The following is a 21138-nucleotide window of genomic DNA, read 5'->3' on the forward strand; positions in this document are numbered from 1 at the left end:
GAGGAGCTTGAAGGTGAGCCTCTTGTTGATGGGGAGCCAGTGCAGGTCTTTCAGGTGGGCTGTGATGTGGCTGTGGCGGGGGATGTCGAGGATGAGGCATGCAGAGGCGTTCTGTATGCGTTGTAGTCGTTTCTGGAGTTTGGCTGAGGTTCCTGCGTAGAGAGCGATGCTGTAGTCCAGTCTGCTACTGACGAGGGCCTGGGTGACTGTCCTTCTGGTACCGGTGGGGATCCATCTGTAGATGTTGCGGAGCATGAGGAGGGTGTTGAAGCAGGAGGAGGAGATGGCGTTCAATTGCTGGGTCATTAACAATGCGGAGTCCAGGATGACTCCCAGGTTGTGTGCGTGGTTAGTGTGCTTCGGTGCAGCTCCCAGTGCGGCCGGCCACCATGAGTCGTCCCAGGCGGAGGGGGTAGATCCGATGATGAGGACCTCCGTCTTGTCCGAGTTCAGTTTCAGGCGGCTGTTCGTCATCCATTCGGCGATGGCCTTCATTCCTTTGTGGAGGTTGGATTTGGCAGTGGTGGGGGCCTTGGTGAGGGAGAGGATCAGCTGGGTGTCGTCGGCGTATGAGACGATGTTGAGGTCATGCTATCTGGCGATGTTGGCGAGCGGTGCCATGTAGATGTTGAAGAGTGTCGGGCTGAGGGATAATCCTTGGGGTACACCGCAGATGATCTTGGTGTCTTTAGAGCGGAATGGGGGAGGCAGACACTCTGGGTTCTGCCGATGAGGAAGGAGGTGGTCCAGTCCAGTGCTTTGTCGCTGATCCCTGCGTTGTTGAGGCGTTTGCGGAGGGTGTGGTGGCAGACAGTGTCAAAGGCGGCTGAGAGGTCCAGGAGGATTAGGGCCACGGTTTCTCTGTTGTCCATCATGGCCCTGATGTCATCGGTGGCGGCGATGAGTGCTGTTTCGGTGCTGTGGTTGCCGCGGAATCCGGATTGGGATGGGTCCAGGATGTTGTTCTTTTCGAGGAAGGAGGTCAGTTGCTCCACCAGCAGACCAGCTCCCCATGTCTCTGGCTATGTCCCACAAACGGCGCTTCCTCCTTCCTTGGAGTTGATCACTTCGATCCGGCAGTTTAGTTTCCCGCCTTGCAGGCTTGACAGTGGCTAATCATCAGGCCCCCTCAGGCTGATGCTTGTATTTCGCGTCCCAGTGTCTCCCTGGAATTTCAGGCCCTTGTCAGCAACTCATGCAGCCGTGCATCTCACCTTCTGCTCCCCGGTGCCTGAGGGGCGCGTTCCTGGCGTCACTTGGCCTTCTCCCTAGCTTCTCAGCCGGCGTACTCCGTCCACTGGGTGCCGGTTCTTCAGCGCGCTCTGCTAGTGGCCGCAGGACCGCCAAATCACGCTCCACTCTTACGGTGACAATCAGCGGAGCCGCGGGCCACCCGCCGCCCTCTCAGTCCTCGGCGGCCTCCGTTGCTCCGTTCGCTGTGCCCAGGGGTCGCCTCTATCGCTCCTCTCCCGCTCCCCCGCACTCGCCTGTCTTCCTGAGGCGCTGATGCCTCTGTAGTGCGCTCCGTTAACAGTCGTTTCGTTTAGGGCACAAACTCCTCCGGCCCCGAGGCCCACTGCCGGCCGTCCCTCGCAGCTGCGTCACACCCGACAGCGACGTCCCACACTCCCGCACCGCTGCAAATCGCCAGCGTACCTGGCACTACGGTTCTCAGCCAACCTATTTCGCAATTTTGGTAGATGTAGGACTTCTGGAAATCACGGATTTACTGGGTTTTGGGGACCCGTTGGACGTAGATCTTTCAGCACGCCGCCATTTCCCTCGGCTCCGAAGCCACGCCCCAATTATTAATATTTTTGATGTGTAAAATGTTTTTATAAAAATGTAAGAACTTTATATTGTTTACTTTTTTATTTTATTTAAAATGCTTTGTTTTTTAAATATGCTATTTTATTGGTATATGTATACATTTATATATATATATATATATATATATATATATGTCTATATATAAATATTTTTTGTAGTATTACATTTGAAAAATGTGTACATTAAATATAAAGTACAATTATTAGTTCAATTGTTTTTAATTAGATATTTGTAATTATATATAGATATTAATATATATTTCTTTAACTTTGTAAAAAAAAGTTTCTTTGTTATATTTGTTGAAATATATATTACATCTGTTTTATTTTTATTAAATTAATGTTTAATGTATTTAACATTTTAATTCATATATATTCAAAAAACGATATTTAATAGAACAATATTAATGACAACAATATTTTCCTTTCAATATTTTTTTACTTATCATTATAAGTATACGATGACTATATTTTTTACATTGATAATTTGGTCATGATATTTTGGTATAGCGATATTTTCATAGGTGATATTTTGTCAGGTAACCTATCCACACTCTTCCCTTCACATGCATCATCAGTTAGGGTAACCTGCTAATGAAAAGGATCTTAGGCACATGTGCCCTCACTCCATTTACCACCAACACCGAGAGTCCATGTCATTGGTTCTCTTCAATACTGGCCTTTAGCTCACAACTATGTAATGACAAGGCGGTACTCTGACCCCGCTTTCCATCTTGGCCCTGGCCATGGTAAGGCTGCACTTCAGCTGAAATCCTACCCCTGCAGACAATTGATGATCCAGTGTCCTGCTGTTCACCAGTGCTCAAGAAGCAGATGTTCTTCCCCAGGTTGGTGGGTAGGTGTGAGTGCAGTGACACAAGTACTGTTCCTTGAAAGGGCACAATGAGCAAGCTAAGCTGACCAAAACTGGGACAGTCAAACCCAGGATGCAGACAAAATATTGGCTTGAATCCTCCAGACTTGAAGCCGCCTGGCCAGCACAAATAAGACTGGCCCCCACCCTAGAGAGGTGAGGCTGACTGCTATGCAATGCTCCATGTTAAAATTCATGTGCAGCTCCTCAGCGACAATGGCCTCACAAGACCCTGAGTTGAGGCAGGTGTCTGCCCATATTTATATCTGTGCTCATGGGTGTACCTGATTTGCGTGCTGGCCTGCCCTCCTCCCAGCACTCCTCAGCCGGCTAAAGAATAGACATGCCATGAAGCTCCTGCACTGGCCTGACAGGAATGACACTTTTCAGACTTATACAAGCTGCCTTCTGGGGCCAAGTGATTCCCAGCACCTGTGGCCTGATCTTGCCTTAGAGGAAATGTATATCCGCTTTCTGAGCTGGCTATCTCTCAGAAGGATTGGGACTCTCCATGAGCTCCTGCAGAGGCACATCGCTGCTCCCATGGTACAGCATGACCTCTAACGTGGGCTGTGTGTAAAATTTGACACTGCTGCTCCCAGACGTGAACTATGGTACTGCGCCTTCTGTTATCTTAAAAGCCTGCAAAAGGAAGCCTCAATATACCCCGAGAAGTATGACTGAGCCTGCCGCCACCCTAATCTGTGAGGCATGTCTACTGCTTCTTCATGCCAAACAAGACCAACCTGAAAGTGAAGGGGGCACACCACACCAGAGGCTCATGCCCACCACTACAGGATGTGATCAAGTGGGCAGCAGTAGTGGTGGTAGAAGCACACATGCCCAACACATGATCCCACCAGCCAAGTTCATAGATTCTGTTAGGTAGAGAGTCTGGGTCTCCTGAAGGTGCCCCACAATCATGCACCAGAGGTCTAGCATCTGCCTGGGTTAAGCTGGCACAGTGCTTACCCCCACAGCGAGGTTGCTATAGACAATGCAGATCTGCAGTGACACTGGCCCCAATTCATCAGAAACCTACCACAAGTTCAATAACCTGTACCCCAGGAAGCAAATTAGCCTGTAACCTCCATCACAGTGTGTTATGCATTAACATCTTTACTCAGTGAAAGCTGCCTGAAGAGGGAGCACAGGGGCATGATGCCACACCAAACTGTTTATGTCACCCATGAAAAGCAAAAAGATCAACAGCTGTACCCAGGGTGCTTCATCCATTACCTCATAGGCTCTACTACAGAGGCCCTGTTGGCCATTCAAGAAAAGGTTCACACCTGAGTGCCAAGAAGAAAAAAAGGCAGTGACTAGCCTGTTGATGCTGATGAGCTTGAAGACTGGTCTTGCAAAGAAGGTGAATCCTGTCATAAAATCTGATCAGGATTGAGCTTGCCTAAAGATTACCACCGTAACCAAGTCATACAACTGACAGTGAGTGCACCCATCACCCCACAACAGGCAAGCCACATAGGTAGCAACAGAGCCTTGGCAAAGGCCTAGTCAGAGAACCAGAAGTAAGCTGCATGTACAGAGTCTCTGCCCCTAGCTTCTCAGAAAAAAACGTCCAAACACTGTCTGTCTTGCAAAGCATGGCATCCCCACCATGAATCAGTGACACCTTGCACAGGCCAAAGACATTTCGCTCCAGCGATTTTCAAATCCACTGAGACATAAAGTTCATCCATTTGCCAACAAACAAACGCTTGATGCACCATCGAAGGACCTATGTGGACCAAAGGGCAAGCTGTCAACACCTATTGGAAAGTTGCCACACCATTCTGCCAGTTCTTACAACCTGACTGGAGCTAGACCACTGACATCACAGGAAAGACCAAGCCTCACCCTTGACCACCTGAAGTAACAGGTGACCATTGATGCTAGATCTGCTTACACTGCTGGTGTTATGGCCCAGTAGCCTGTGTATCTTGAACATGACCCATCTTAATCAGTGTTCCACGAGCAACTAGGTAGTATCTTATTAGTGTTCCTGCAGCAGCCCACAAGTGATGCACACAGTCCTGTTGGTGATTCATCCAAGATGCCTCCACATATGAGAGATGGACTCAGCATCTATCAACTTAAGGATAGCGGAGTCTAAGGCGACCCAGAGGAGGTCTTGGAAAGCTCATCGACAAGTTTGAAAGGCCCTCTAGGTTGCCTTCAGAGACTCACGCAACACAACCAATGGAAAATAAAGCTTAACAATGGAACATACATGATCCCAGCAATGCTTTTGTTGCACGGTTTGATGTTTGGAGACTAACTACAATCTGTCCTAAGCACCAGCAGAAGGGACCAGCACTGTACTCTCCGGGCATGTTCTTGCCATTAAAAGATACTAGACTTCTTCACTTCAGCCTTCATGCCCTATTTACATCAGGTTAAATAATTAACTTGCGCATTGAAGTCCTATTGCAGCTAGCATCATCCATCCAGCTATCCACTGTTATCCTGCTGAATTACTCTGTTAAGTGCAGAGTTGTGTTCTATGTCTTTTTTTTCCACTGTTTGACTCTTTTCCTTTTCTTTGTTTTTTTGGGGGTGGTATAGTATCCAAGTACACATCCCAGCATCTGTCAGAGGGCTTTCCCTATACCCAACCTCACCCATCCCTTCATAGGCATCACCTTTCATGTGACGCTTCTAATGAAAATCAGCTGGGTGCACCTACCTTCATTTCATTTACTCCAGCATCCATTGCCCATATCATTTGTTCTCTTCACTGCGGGCCATGGGCCCACCACTTTACGGGCACTAAACAAGTCTGTAAGGATGGGTGCAGTTAGGGGGCGGGTTAAAGGATGTGAGTCTATGTTGGGCGTGGTTTCCCCTCAACTCCTATACATATTGTCAGTTGCGCAGGAGAGGAGGATTGTGATGGTCATGCATAATCTAAAATTGCTGATAAGTATTTGTCAGTAAAGTAGTTTTCCACCTTGGGGTTCCAACTGAGGCCATGATTTCTACCTCGTATATTTGATGGCAGTTAGAACTCCTCTTTGGAAAAGAGCCCCTTTATTTACAGCAGCCCATCTATAATTATGTATGTCCACCAAACGCAAATACACAATTTTAATAGGTAGTTCAAGTGTAAGTGTTTAATTCATTTTTGTTTGGTTTCACTGCGGTTGTGACAGTAATCTCCTTTAAAGAATCTTGAGAGAACCCACTTTGCGAAAAGCACCTGGATTCGAAATAGATGCCCATGCAAGTCAAAGTTTTACTGAGGCCACAGTGGAGTAGCAAGAGAACCATGTGCAAGCAAGCTAAATGCTCCCCTACGTTAGTTAAAGACAGCTACAACTAGGGTGCAGTGGCCCTCCTGGTCCCCTTGGCCTCAGTTCAACTGCGCCTGCTACACCCTTGATAGATAAGCCATTGAGCAGCCAAGTAGCCTAAGTATGATGGCCGGTTTTGTTTCTAGATCCGGTGTTAGTCGGTACCTTTTGATTTTACTAAAATTAAATCCCTAATATCCTTATGGGGGCTTTTGGCCAACCCTCTTTATCCATTGGTCTGTTATCCTGTCTTTCACATTTTTATTCCGCCCAAAACGTCAGACACCATGGGGCTGTAGTCAGCCCACTTGACCTATTGTTGGCTAGCTTCACTGCGATTGAAGGCATTCTGCCCTTTGACAAGGAGCGCATTCACTTGCAAAATAGTTCCCTTACGTCTAGAGAATACTATGACAACGTGCTTGTTGAGCCCCAAAAACTCTTTTTGCTTTTTCTAGATTGATGAGTGTCTGGCTGCTTCCCCAACAATATTTTTTTGCAAAAACCATGACCAAACAAGCACCAAAAAAAACAAAAAGCTGCCAGCCAACATCAGACCTGTTGGCTTTTCCAATGCTTGTTGTTTTTTGGACTGTTTAAAAATGTGTCTAAACAGTATCAGCAGAGACGTTATGAGACATGGGCAAAGTGGGTCATTGCCAGGGCCCCCACCTTCCTAGGGGGCCACTGGGAAAATGAACATTCTCTAGCTCACAACTGTTTTTTTTGTATCTTAACCTTTATAGATCATGTCATTCAATATTGTTAGGCTGGAATTAGCAGAAAATGTTTAATAAAGTTCATAGTTGTTCCAAACAGGAGCTCCCAAAATATTACTTGTCCAGGTCCCCCAAAACACCTGAGGTGATGCCAGGTATCTACACGTGGTCCGGACTCGGAGTGCAAGGCGGCTTTGCATGTCTCTTCATGGTAAGCAGGCCTACTTTTAGCACCGCGAGCTTCCGAAAGAGCTTCCTTCTCGCAGCGTGTATGACAGGAGAAGAAGAGATTCGGCACAGCTCTGGCCACTTATTAATCCGGGAGCTCTTCGGGGGACGGATGAATTTCAAACGTTCGTGTCTTCAGGACGCGATGCGAGCAAGAGGTAATACGTCAGGGCGTGAATCACATTAAAGATAATCTGCGCAGTAAAACGAGCTGCAGTCACAGCAGCGGTGAAGCATTCGTCAGTGTTCCATTATTCATCTCGCTGTCTGCGGCTTAGCATGGCCCAATTTGACTCGGCCGAATATTACGGATAATAAAAAGTGAAGCAGCACGTGCGTGAACGACGCATCGCAGTTTGCCTGTGCCTTTTTCCAATCCATAAACAAGTACATATTGGCAGGGCTTTAAGTGGGATGAAAAAACTGGGGGGGGGGGGGGGGTCTCTCAAAGGGTCCTATGTAATTAAGGGCGTGGCTAAAAAGCACCTAGGCTAAAAATCTGTGTTTAGCATAGTGTGCTGCCTGACTTGTATTTAGCTGTTTCTGTCAATGCATCCAGATATATGATACAACAAGTAACATCATACCTACAAGCGGTCAGGACTATTGGCTTTGTCAGTGGTTGTTCGTTGCATAAGATAAATAAGCAACAACTATGGCTTGTATATAATATTGAAAACGCCTCCACTTAAAGCCCTGGTGACACCGCGACGATGTTGCTGCTCCTGGGTTTCAAAAATAAAAGGGAAATCCAGAGAGAAAAATGACTCTTTAAAGGATTTCCCTTCCCCTATAAGGCTCACCTGTCATGACGTCAATCCGTAGCTTCTCCACTAGTGAGAAGTGAGCACGCGCACATCGATGTGCCTGCTGTCACTGCAGTCAGGAAAAAAACGAAGGCCGATAGAGACCCGTTTCGAGGTCTCTTTTTAAAAAAAAAACTGCCGGTGCTCAGCACCCGTTCCACTTAAATATAGCCCTGCATATTGGCGAATAACCCCCAGATGTTTGCTGTGCTTTTGCCACTGATCGAGGGGGCGCAAAAGCAGAGCATTAAAGCCAAAATAGAGCCAAGTAAATGAACACTTAATTTACCATGTTCTTAAATTTCTCTTTTGCTTTATGTCTACGCCGTATTTTTGACCGGGATTATTAATTAGCGCTGGGTAGCCTCTATCGTTACAAATTAGGCAACTCGTATTTTAATTGACACGAAAATCACAAATGGCCAATTTGTATTTCAACTGAAGCATATTGTTTTGCGCCGCCATTTAATTAAGACGTAGGCAGAAGTCAGATGAACGTTAGACGTTGGTTAAGTGTGCAGATGGCTTTGAGAAAAGACATATTACCTATTCTAGCCCTCCTGGGACTCTACCTCATATGGGGCCAGATGTAGGTAAAATCAATTTTGCGAATCCTTAATAGCGAATTTTACCGATTAGCTATTAAGGACTCGCAAAATTGAATGTAGGTAGGAATCGCAAAAATATTAGCGATTCCTTAATATTCCTTAATAGCAAATCGCAAATTGAGATTCGCTAATAAGGAATACCTACCCATTCATTCCTATGGGGTAGGAGGCCCATAGGAATGAATGGGAAGACATTCACAATTTGCTATTCGCCAATAGAGAATCGCAAATTGCGGGCGCAATTTCAAGGGCGCAACGCTTCCAAAAGGACACCCTGTTGAACCCCTGAAATGTGCATGTGTGCACATGTGGCACACATACATGCCCTAAGGGCATGAATGTGTGCCACATGGCATTTTAAAAAAATCAAAAACTTGCTTTTTTAAAGGAAATCGCTAATTACCACCAACTTGAAGTTGGTGGTAATTAGTGATTCCTTAAGGCTAAAGTGCACTTTCTTTTGTGCTACTTACATTGCATTTAAGGATTCGCAATTTGCGATTCCTTAAATGCAATCGCAAAATAGGGCAATCTTTGCGATTCCTTATTTTGCAAGTAGGTTTAATCTTACCTACATTGCTCAAAGCCAAATTGCGATCGCAAAGGCCGAAATTCTGTGAATTTTGGCATTTGCGATCGCTATTTGGCTTCCTACATCAGGCCCATGGACTCCTTTCAAATTAGCCGGGCTGATTGCTTCCTTTTGTATGGTACAGCGCAGGCATTCCCTTTTCAGCTACCTCTCCAATCCTTCTTCCAGATGCTGTATATGACGTCATCACCGTGGGAGCTCCAGCAGCCCATTTTCAGGGCTTTAAAAATGGCGGTCTACGGAGGCTTCTGAGTAGATTCGAGTCAGAAAAAAGAAAGTAAGTGCGCATGCGTACTATTCTGGAAAGTGGCAATAATGAGTTGGATGACATTCAATGCCAGTCTATCAAAATCTGCGTACTAAACAGTTGATGTCATTCATGTGTCTTTCTTCTGTGTTCACGCCTTGATTATTTATCATTTACGGAAACTGTACGAGAAACTTTGGAACCAATGCATTTTCATTGAACAAAGATGTATTACATATTTTTCATGTTACGTATTGATTTTAATTTGTCACGATGCATTAAATAATTAGCATTTTCAGGCGTCTTTGTAACACTGAGTTTGTCGTAGTTTTTATGTGGGAGGGAAGCATGGGATTCCAATAAAGTGTTAAAAGGTGAATGATTCTACTGGGCTGATAGGCATTGGGTTAAGTGAGAGACCGTCCCCTATGTTGTCTTCATTTGAAAATGTGACATTTTGTGCTGCTGGATCTGAATGACCCGGCTTTTAATCAGTGGCTTGGTTTTGGGGGCAGTGTGGTACTAGCCTTTCAGGCAGCTTGGCACTGCCAGATATACCAGCTTGAAAGGGGTCGTCTGTGGGCTGTCTGTTCCTATCACGATGCACGGAACAAAGAAAACGCCCTGCATAGTGGCCCACCTGGCAGTGCCAGACCACTTGAAAGGCTGCTGGAACTACTTCTTGACATTGCGTAAACATTCCCTCCCCTCCCGCAGGAGGGGGGAGAATTGTATCACCACTCACACATATGAACATCATCTTGCCCCCAAATGCAAGGGGTTGACCATAACTTGGAGTGAGGGCCCTTCTCACTGGCACCATCCCAGTAGCGGCCCACCTCATTATCTAAACAAGCATTTATAATGGGAACACCTGCTATAGGACACATAACCCTGACTGAGAGCATCACATACTGACCATAGAGTATACACACTTAAATCACAGTGGCTTACAGTCTGGTTGTTCAACTAACACAGTAGCAAGAATACATGTCTAAGCATAACTTGGAACGGCAGGTACTTATCTGGTAACATGAACAAGTCAATCACAGCCCCTAAAAGGCTTCACATTTATAATCATATGACTATGCAATCACAACCAGGCTCCCTGGCTAGGATGCCTGGCAACATATATGCAATTTACTTATTACTTCACTTATTGCAAGTGACCTCCTGTCCCCAAAAAGAACAACATTACATAAATGTACCTCCTGTGCAATTGCACTGTTCCACCCCTAGGGGATGTCTCCACTAAGGTCACCCATATTCAGCCTCTCACATCTCAGTGTAGTCCAAAACATCAACTCCCAGCTGAAGAACACAAATTCCAGCATTAGGCAGGCTTAAAAACACGGCTGAACCCTTGAAGAGTTATTTCCTTTAAGCCACCAGGGACTTTCCACTTTTGTGTTGGGGAGTCTGCGTTGCTCCTGCAGCTCCTTCTGCACCTTTACAAACAAATGGTGGTGACCCTATCTTCCTGGGGTCACCACATGCTGAAAACTAGTAGGTTTTCACTGCAGCATAAGCATGCCCTGCAGGGCATTATGGGGCGCTCTCCCCCAGCGTGTGAATATCTGAGCAGCGGCTATCCTGCTGCTCCAGGGAGAGCTGTGTTACCTGAGATGGCTGCCTCACACCGCTTCTTCACTTCTCCAGGAGCCCGGTCCCACCCCGGCACCCCACGTGCTGGTGAGTTGGAGAGCAGCCAAGGGAGCCAACCCCCGGCTGCTCTCGCTGGCTTCCCCCCGGCCGGCACCCTCACGTGCTGCCTTGGTTGCTGGCCCTTCAATCTGGTCTGCCCACCCCTGCGGCAAGACACGGACTCTGCAGCCAGATGGGCGGGGCCTCAAGGGAGTGCGACGGCACTCCCTCCTCCTTCCTCTTGCTGCGGGGGAGTGAAACAACACTCCCCCCTCCTTTCTGCCGTCGCCAGGGCCCAGGGATGAGGTCCTGGGCCCCCAACCATCTTCACGGGGAGTGCAACGGCGCTCCCCAACGTCTTCTGCGGGCCAGGCAATGAGGTCCCTGGCCCTTGAAACCTCTTCACAAGGGGCGCGATAGTGCTCCCCGACTGCTTCTTCAGTGGAGGGCGGATCCTCTTTATGGGTGGCACAACGGCGCAGCCCACTTCATTTTTCGTCAGGGCTCATGGTGGGTTCCTGGGCCCTTGTGGGCCATTTCACGGGGTCGTGACGGTGCTCTCTGACTTTACTTCGCGGGTGCTCAAGGTCGGAATCCTGGGCCTGTAGGCACCTTCACTGGGGAGTGTGACTGCGCTCCCTGACAACACCTCTTTCTCGGGGCAGCCCCCGGGACCTGACCCACCCCGGTGGCCCATCGAAGACTGGTGGTGGAGTCCAATGTGCTTTATAGTCGGTCAAAAGTCTCCTACCTTCTGGCGGGCATATCTCGACCCCGTGGGGCCGATTTCGACCATCTTGGCCTCCTTTTGCTCCTAGTGGCCAGCCCTAGCCACCTAGAGCACTTTTCGCCACCATCCTGGCCTCCAAGAGGGTGAACTCAGCAAGGAGCTGTCTTCACTGGCTCTCTGCGCCAGACTTTTATCTAGCTCTCCTTCTGGCCCACTCTTCTCCTTGCACAGAGGCCCAGGCTTCATCTCAGTGGCCCTGGACTCCCTCAGAGGCACAGTCCAGAGTCCTGGGGCAGTGAGGAGGTTCCTCCTTCCAACTGCCCATGGCGCCAGTCTCCAGCACCAGCCTTTCTCAGTAGGACCACACACCAGAGAGAGCTCCTCTTTCTGTGCAAGACCTTTTAACAGAAATTGAAGGGGGCTGGCAGGAATGCACTTCTGCCCTATCCTTGAGTGACACATCACCTCTCTGCCCCTGATCCCTCCTTCCTGCACAGGCATCAGGGATACTTCAAGATGGCGTTGTCCAGGGGTCTCATGCCACATGGTCTCTGAACAGCCTCCTTCCCCCACCAGCTGACTTTAGGGCCCGGACCTGGAGCAGGCCTGGTGCCTGGCACCATGTGACAGCTGCCGATTCGTGCCCTACAGCTTCACCCCATCTCTCCCTCTTGGAGAGAAGACCTTCGCCCTTAGGAATGCTTGCAGTGGAGGGCTAGGCCTCGTATGCTACAGTTGGGGAGGAAGGTAATTAATCCAGCCTGGCAGGGTCACACCCGGCCAGGATCTGGTTCTGAGGTGAGTCAGAGCAATATGACATTTCTGGATGACCCATAAGCAGTACAGATATGGCTTTGGACATAGTAGAATGATTCTTTTCACACATCTTACAGTGTACTTTGATGCATGTCTGGAGTTTGTAGGCCCCAGGGAACTGAAACTACCCCATGTGGTCTCTTTCTCCGTAGAAGAATAATGGAGTGTTCCTACAGTGAAACAGTAAAGCACACTGACTATCCCTTACATGTGTCTCCCCACATTATAAGTCCTTTTCCATCTCGCCACCCGACTCTGCATAGTCCTACTCTGCCTACTCCCTTCCACACCATTCTATCTGTACCCAGCTCTTGAGCTGCGCATGACAGGTATCTTCCCAGCACAACTCTTACACAGGTGCACACGTGTCCACATGTATCCAGTCCGGTGTTCCTTACCCTGGCTGCAGCACAGCAGCCTTATCTCACACCGGTGAAACCCACATGCAGTCCATTTTATCATGAGTTTACAGTGGGTAAATCCCAGATTATGAGGCTCTCCCACTCTAAAAGCTCAAAAATCAAGTGTTCAAAAAGGGAAAAATCCGGGCGGCTCAGATGGTCAGAACTACCTTCTCACACTTACTATTAGATTTTACATTCAAATGAGTTTAAGAAGTTACGTATCTTAGAGGTGTTAATGAGAGGGAGGCGGAAGTTTTTGGTTAGCCCACATTTAGTCTTAGGTTATGGTAGTCTTGATGTAAAAACAACAATGGGAGTTTTTTAATTGGATGCTGAGTCCAATAGTCTCTGGATAGTTGAGAGATAATTTACGCGTTAGCCATGTCCTCCTCCTAGATAGTGGGAACTGTAAACGCAAACAAACTACTTTTCTGAATCCAAGTCCTTGGTTCAATACTCTAGTGAGAGGTTACTACAAATGGCCGGTAAAACAAGGCAGAAAGCTTGCATGGATTTGTCCTAGGGAACATCATTTTGCACCCAAAAGCAAGGATCGCACTGTAGACAAACTAAAATATAGAACAACTTTCAACCCCATCAGTGATAGAATCAAAATGATTCTGACAAACACTGGCATGTCCTGACCAATTTTGTTGATAATTTATCCAAGCATGTGTTTTCATTGAAACATGCACTGAACATCAGAGACCTCAGAATAGGGTGGAATTTGTATCCAGTAGGTGGACATTTCAAATGCAATTCTTATAATGTCTTCCACTTAAGGTCTTGGACTCTTCTGTACAACATATCATGCATTCAGATAAATGTTCTTTGACATTAATGAATATATGTCAGAAATGTAATCACTGGAAACTGTGTTAAGTCATCCTCAAAATCTTCTCTGTAGAATTATATATGCTAATATTATTACATTCCTGTGTAGACCTTTGTTTTTTGCCTTTTACCACTAGTACAACTTTCTGACGTATATATTGGAGCCTTTCTCACCAAGGTGATAATGTTTTACAGAATTGACAATATCATGTTTTTTTGTTTGTGATAATATGTCAAGAATATCTGTCTGTATATGTTATCATGGATATTGGCTAATATGATTTACAGGAATTGTGATGCCTCGCAATGACTGCCTTACACATCAATCATACTTTCAGTTTTGGTACACCACACAATGGATACCACCATGTTGACTCCTTGAGTCATTCTGGTCATGGGTAATGTGTTCTGCTTGATGGAGGATCTAGTTTAGCATGAAGAAGGATGGTTGCAGTGCCATGTCATCCATTTTATAATGTGGTTGTATGATGGAACCCCGCAGGCATTTACCCTGCACACCTTTACAACGTATGCAGTACCACACATGCGACATTACCATGTGGTATCTCTCAGCTGCTTTTGATACAGTAGATCATGGAGTGCTATTAAACCGTTTAACTGAAATTAATGTTATGGCCACTGCATGGTACCTACTGAAATCCTTTCTTTCTGACAGAGAACAGTCTGTCAGACTTGATGAGTTTGTATCTCAATCTATCTTTGTTCCCTTCTGTGTCCCTCAAGGATCTTCACTCAGTCCCACATCATTTAATATTTATATCACACCTCTGGCCAATTTAATCAAAAGCTTTGGCTTTTCCTTGACATCCTAGGCAGACGACATCCATATTGTCATCTCACAGGCCAAAGAGGACTCAGGAGTAAGCACCAGATTCTGTGACTGCATGCAAGCTGTCAACTCTTGGATGAGCAGGAACTGCCTCAAATTCAATGCAGATAAAACCAAAGTCATACTCTTTGGAGCACAAGCATCCTTCTGTACCCCATCATGTTGGCCAGCAGATATGGGCCCTATACCTGCCCCTACTACCAAGGCCCGAAATCTGGGAGTTCTGATTGACCATAAACTAACTTACAAAAATCATGTCAGTGCCCTATCATCTTCAGTATTTCTCACTTTGAGAATGCCAATAAAGATCCTCTCTTTTATCCCCTTGCACCTCCAAAAAACTCTTATTGCATCACCAGGTATTTCTAAGCTGAATTATTGTAACTGCTTACTACTCACTGTACATCAGCACATCCTTAATAGGCTACAGGTACAACAAAATACGGTAGCAAGACTCCTGCTAAAGATACCCAAGCATCACTCTGTAGCCAAAGCCATCAAACACCTGCACTGACTCCCTATCAGACAGAGGTGAACTTTCAAAGCACTCTGCGTTGCTTACAAGGCACTCTATGGCCTAGGTCACACCTGTCTTCAACAAAGTTTCAATGGATGCATCCCAGGTAGGACTCTACGATCTGCTTCTGAGAAACACATTGTTGTAACCAGATTTAAACTATCCACCTGCGGCGGCAGGAGATTCTTTCAAGGCATGTCTAAAGCTTTAAACATCTTACCAAAACACTTAAAAAAGTGCGCAATCTGTTGCGCTTTAGGAAACAACTGAAGTCTTGGCTCTTCAGCATCTGCTAGACAATAAATATCAATTTTATCTCTCCATTATTAAAGTCAGGGCTGAGACACCTTCGGGTAATTGAGAACTTTAGAAATCTTATTATCATAACATAACATTACAACTACTTGCTTTATGGGACACTGGACATTGGAATAGTTTACATTACTATTCCAACTCCAGTCTATTCAACAGTAGGGACGGTGTTGGACTTGAGAATCCAACACCAGTCCAACAACGTGCCCCCTACTGCAAGTCGTTGTAATGACTTGCATGCTAAAGTAATGTGTGGTAACGTCGCATGCAGGGTACCAACCTCGATGTAAAAGCTGGTCATTGTAAAGACTGCATGGTAAATGATGTTTCCCTTATAAGGTACGTTTTCATTGGGACAACTCACTTCAGTGGCGTACTGTGAATATATTTTTCAAAGTTTTTTATGATGGACTCTTTGTGTTCTTCCAAACTTATAGACTAAGCTGTTAAACATTGTGAGTATTAAGGAAGTGACATTTCATTACCTCACCTTTCACTGCTTTAACTACAAAGGCTTTCATTGCATTTCTGTTAGTTTGTTCTGATTATATCATGAAGGTGTTCTATTCTCCTGGTTTGTAAGTCCTTTCTGATCTCCACAACTATATTTGTGAGTTTTACATGTAAACACCCTACAGACAGTATAGCCACCTCTCCTCATAAAGGTCCCTATTCATTCAAATGCCACTCTAAAGATGGTAAGTGTATTTCTTCCTTACCATCTTAAAGTGTCATTAACTTTGTACTGTACATGCACATCTTTAGCGATTGCCCACATTTGCATCAGTCTCAAATCTCTTCCATGAGCTGCACAGGCTTACAATCTCAAATTGCGTCAAATTTAAACACTATGCTATATGTTCAAGGCAAAAGCTAGAGTCAACTGAACTGCCTTCTAGATCTAGTATGCCCTTACCATCCTTCTCAATCTCTGAGGCCTTTGCAGCAGGTCTTGTTTACAGTACCCAGATTCCGTCTGTCCCACATGAAAGGACACTCTTTCGTATATTTAGGCCTCATCTTTGGAACTCTCTTCCAAACTATCTGAGGAACTGCACATTTTTTCTTGCTTTTCGCAAGAGCCTGAAGACCTGGCTTTTCTAATCTGCCCTCTTTGCGCTCCGCATCCTCCCCTCCTGCCATGCGTGGGAAACCCCTAGGGGTAGCTGTGTGCATTACAAGTCTTTAAAGTTAATAATATTGATGCGCATGGGACCCACATCTGGGCATTCAGGTCCCACTTAGTGCGGCAAATGCAAAAAGAACAATTGATGGATGGAATGCTGAATAATGTAAAGCACTCACCCCTGTACAGAGATATGGGCCTAATTCAATCATTTTTGATACGGTGAAACTGGTCCCAGAATGCTTGTTTCCAGGTTCACGAAGAACCTGGCCTGGCAATTACGGTGGACTGTTCCCATGGGGAGCAGGGTCAAGACTAATATGCAAATGGCTGGATCCAAACCGGGGTGGCATGGTGAACTAAAAAAACAATGGATTTAACCCAGACCTGTGACTGGGGGTGAATGTTTCACAACTTTCAGTATTTCGTCCATCATCTTTTTGTGCTGCTATAGCTGCCCCAAGTGTGCAGGGTATTCACGTACGTGGCTCCTGTGCTTGCTATGTCATTGGATTCAAGCTAGCCTGGCTGACGTGGGATGATACGCTGAAACTGGTCCCAGGATTCTTGTTTTCCCGTTCAGGGAGGATCTGGCTTAGCAGTTCAGGGTGGACTGTTTCCATGGAGAGCAGAGCCAAGACTGATTTGTATATGACTGGATCCAAACTGGGGTGACATGGTGAGCAAAACAATGATGAATTTAACCCAGATCTGTGACTGGGGGTGAGTGTTTGACAATGCTCAGCATTCTGTTCATCATCTTTTTGTGTTGCTATAGTCCCCTAAGTGGGAAGGGTATGCCCAGACTTGAATCCTGTGCTTGCTGTGCCACTAGATTCAAGCTAGCCTGGCTGATGAGGGGTGCTACCCTGAAACTGGTCCCAGGATGCTTGTTTTCTGGTCCAGGGAGGATCTGGCCTGACAGTTCGGGCTGGATTGTTCCTATGGGGTGCAGAGTCAAGAATAATTTGTATATGGCTGGGTCCAAACTAGAATTGTGTGGCGAGCAAAAAAACTTTGGATTTAGGGCCCAATCTCTGTACTGGGTGTGAGTGTTTGACATTGTTCAGCATTCCGTCCATATTTGTTATTTTTGCATTTGTATTCCTCAATGAGACGGGTATGTCCAGATGTGTGTCCAGTGCTCACTATGCCACCAGAGTCAAGCTATCCTGGCTGATGAGGAGTGATACCTCGAAACTGATTATAGGATGCTTGTTTCCATTCCAGGGAGGACTGTTCCCACGGGGGGCTGGGTCAAGACTAATATGCATACTGGAATGGTGTGGTGAGCAAAAAAAACAATGGATTTCGGCCCAGATCTCTGTAATGGGGATGAGTGTTAGATAGTGTTCAGCATTCCGTCCATTATTTGATCTTTTTGCATTAACTTTGTACTACCATTTTTTGACTTTGAGTCTTTGATATGTGATCCAATTATCCAGACTTACTGGGTCCAGATTTTGTTAAACAATTCTGATTCACCAAAGTAAGCATTACTTTGAAGATTTTCTTCCTCTTACTGGTCTAATTGTATTTTCTTGACTCAAATATTTGTTCATATCCATTATTTGTAAGTTTCTACTTGAATTGCCTACAGACTCTTTGTCATAATGAATAACTCTGAATTCAATGCAGTGTTTCTCTACTTCAACAGAACACCATCTGTATTGTTTACCGGCTAAGAATTATTTTGTATAGAAACAGAATAGTTGGTACTAACCTACATTTCGATGACATTAGTTTTTCAGCGAGATTATGCCATGTCTCATATTTCTGATCAAGTATGCTTGTTTTTCAGATGAGACATTGTTTGAGCGCTGTTCCATTGCTTCATATGATCACTTTAGCACCTCTTTCTTTTCTGAATGTCAAGCTTGCTGTTATGCTGTTATCAAATAGCAGTGTATATTTTTATGAGGAATCATTGTCTATTCCGACAATGTATTCAAACTAGATTTGTTATAAATAATTCAATGAGGACTGCTGATTTTTCTCCCACTCTCTGGATTAACACCTAAAGACGTGCTATTATCATTGGGCAATTCATTGTTTTAAAAAAGTGTATTTGTAAGAACCATTGTTTCGGCCAAACGTTTGTCTGGAGGGGAAGATGGCGGCTGGCTAGGATGCCAGGTCGGGAGCTCCGAGAGAACTGCCCTATGTGAGACTAGTGAACCGGCTACTTTTTCCTATCTCTTCCCCCTTCCCTGTGCTGCTGGAGAAGATGTCTTGACATCGGGTAAAGTACACGAAATTCGGTAATGCATTTGCTGTGGTAGACGCCAGATATGGGATATGTAAGGGCGCCGGACCAAGATAACAAGTTAGCAAGACAATAACATGCCACCGGAGGGATTAAATTCACCCGCAGAAACCTACCGAGTTGGAATTCTCCAATGCTGGCGCCCGATTCTTCGCACTCCGTGCACTCTGTCCCGGCAAGTGAGGCAGAAGACGCAGAGGTTTCCCCCTTCTACGGGGGTGTGGAGCGCTGCTCGAGAAGCCCGCGGAGCCGTGCGGCGAGCCGCGAGCAGAGTGTCTTTCCTATTCCGAGGCAGCGGGGGCAGTGACAGAACATTCCTAACAGCGGAGGGCAGGGCAGGGTGCGAGACGCTGTATACAACCGGGGCGAGGCTGCAGTTGTGGCGTCCTCCTACTAAGGGCAGACAATACTCGTGCAAAGGAGGATATTCAATACCAGTAGCAGTACCAGTGGATCTGTGTGGCTTGTGCCCTAAGCAGACTACTGATCAGGAGAGTTTGCTTGCACAAAATATACTGGAAAAGAAAATATCAGCAATAAAAGCGTTTAGTTTACCCACTAGTGAAAAAAAAGGGGCTTTCCGGACCTCAAGTGAGTGCGGAGAGAAAAGTACAGCTAATTCTCTTAAACTTGTCAGAGTGTCGCTCTGGATGTTAAATTCTAGCACTATTGAAAGCAAAAAAAGTGAGGGAGAGGGGGTAAATTGCCTGAAAACAGCAAAAACTGGAGGACCGAATATACTTACTCAATCACAAGAGATACAATCTAAGACACAAGCCAAGGGAGTAATAACAAACACTGAGCAGGTGAAAAGCAGGTCTACTTACTGTTTAAGAAATAGGGACTTTCTCCAAACCGCGACTCCAGTGGACCCTAAACAACATATTGCCCCTCGCAGCACAAAGAGGAATTCAAAAAAACAGGTTAAGCTGGACTCTAGTAGCTCCTATATGAAAGGGAGAATCCTAAAAGAATCAGGTGGAAGTGTGGCACTCCCCCCCCGTGTGACCCCCTCCCTTAGATCCTTCTTTAATATCCAAGAACAAAGCCGAAAGAGAGAGGCAAAAGGGACCAATTCCACGAAAATTGTGACAACTTCCCTGGCTTGTGTCCCTGCACCAACTGAGTCCCATCTTAAAACTGTCGTATCATCAGCGTCTTTAATGATGTCTGAGGTATCCTCTGACCCCACTACCTCGACTATGCCAGTTCAGCCCAGCTTAATGGTGGATGGACTAGTGGACTCTCAGTTGACTCCGGCAGACGATCAATTAAATTCACATTCCATTGTGAACAGAGTTTCGGGGAACCAAACCCAAATCCTGACCTTAGGCTTAAGTCCAACAGATCAGTTCCTTGAGAAGATGCTGGAGGAAATGAGGGCAAAATTTGCAATATCAGAGACGAATCAGGGTAAAATTCGTGATGTTTGTGAGGCCTTAGACACTAAGATGACTGCACTGAACGATCGGGTTACTGAAGTTGAAGCAACTGTTGAGGGACTATCCAAAAAAGTAGAACAAAATGAAAAAGATATAAGGGTTCTAAAAGAGAAGGAAAAAAGTACGAGCGAAAAATTGGAATCCTTGGAAAATCAGGCGAGAAAAAACAACATACGAATATTAAATGTCCCTGAAGGAAAAGAGGGGGTAGATGTCAAGAAATTCATAATCCAACTACTTGAGGAGCAATTTCCATGGACTAAAGAAACAGGATTAGATGATGATATTCAAAGAGTACACCGTGACCCCTTTGGTAGAAACAAAGAGAGGAAGAACCCAAGAAAAATTTTAGTAAATTTTAAAACTTACAACATTAAAGAAAGAATCCTGAGTGAGGCATTAAAAAAAGGCCCTCATAAAAAAGATGATTGGACTTTCAGAATCAGATCAGATATCTCAAAATCCACCCAAAGTAGACAATGGGAACTCGGTCAATACATGCAGGAACTAAAAAGTCTAGGTGCGTCAGTTCAGATGAAGTTCCCGGCCAGCCTCAGAATTATGTGGCGAAACAAAATGCACAACATAAGAGACCCTGCTGAAGTCGCTCTTTTCCTAGAACAAATGAAAGATCAAGCAGGGAGTCAATCAGGGATGTCTACTGGAGTTTGAATTATATTTCCTACAGGAGAGAAGGGTTGTGGACTTAGCTCTTGGTGATTTAGACTAGTGATTGTGTAAACATTTATTCAAAAAGGTAAAAATGGAATACATACAATCCACACAATCCCCCCCAAAAAATAAAAATATATATATATACAACGATGAGAAGAGCCCACATATATTAAAATGAAGAGAAAAGGGAAAAAAAAAAAATGGGCAGTCTTGGAGCTCAAAAGGGGCATTAATATACCCCAACAAGACAAAGAGGGAGGCTTCCCCAGGGTGGGTTTTTTATCTTTCAAAAAATTTAAAAACTCAAAAAAAATGCACAGGGGTGG

At 45.5% G+C, this 21138-nt stretch overlaps 1 protein-coding gene across 4 annotated transcripts in view; it reads left to right on the forward strand.

Moving 5' to 3' along the window:
- The window catches only part of INPP4B (inositol polyphosphate-4-phosphatase type II B), a 2419090-nt gene that overhangs the window by 1741574 nt on the left and 656378 nt on the right, over window positions 1-21138 (forward strand). For all 4 annotated transcript variants that reach the window (XM_085641585.1, XM_085641586.1, XM_085641588.1 and 1 more), the window contains one exon: window positions 9118-9226. In XM_085641585.1, coding sequence (XP_085497711.1) covers window positions 9118-9226 — 109 coding nt within the window. The remainder of the gene's footprint in view (window positions 1-9117; window positions 9227-21138) is intronic.

The sequence above is a fragment of the Triturus cristatus genome, chromosome 2_2 (genome assembly GCF_964204655.1).
Source record: "Triturus cristatus chromosome 2_2, aTriCri1.1, whole genome shotgun sequence".
Lineage (NCBI taxonomy): Eukaryota > Metazoa > Chordata > Amphibia > Caudata > Salamandridae > Triturus > Triturus cristatus.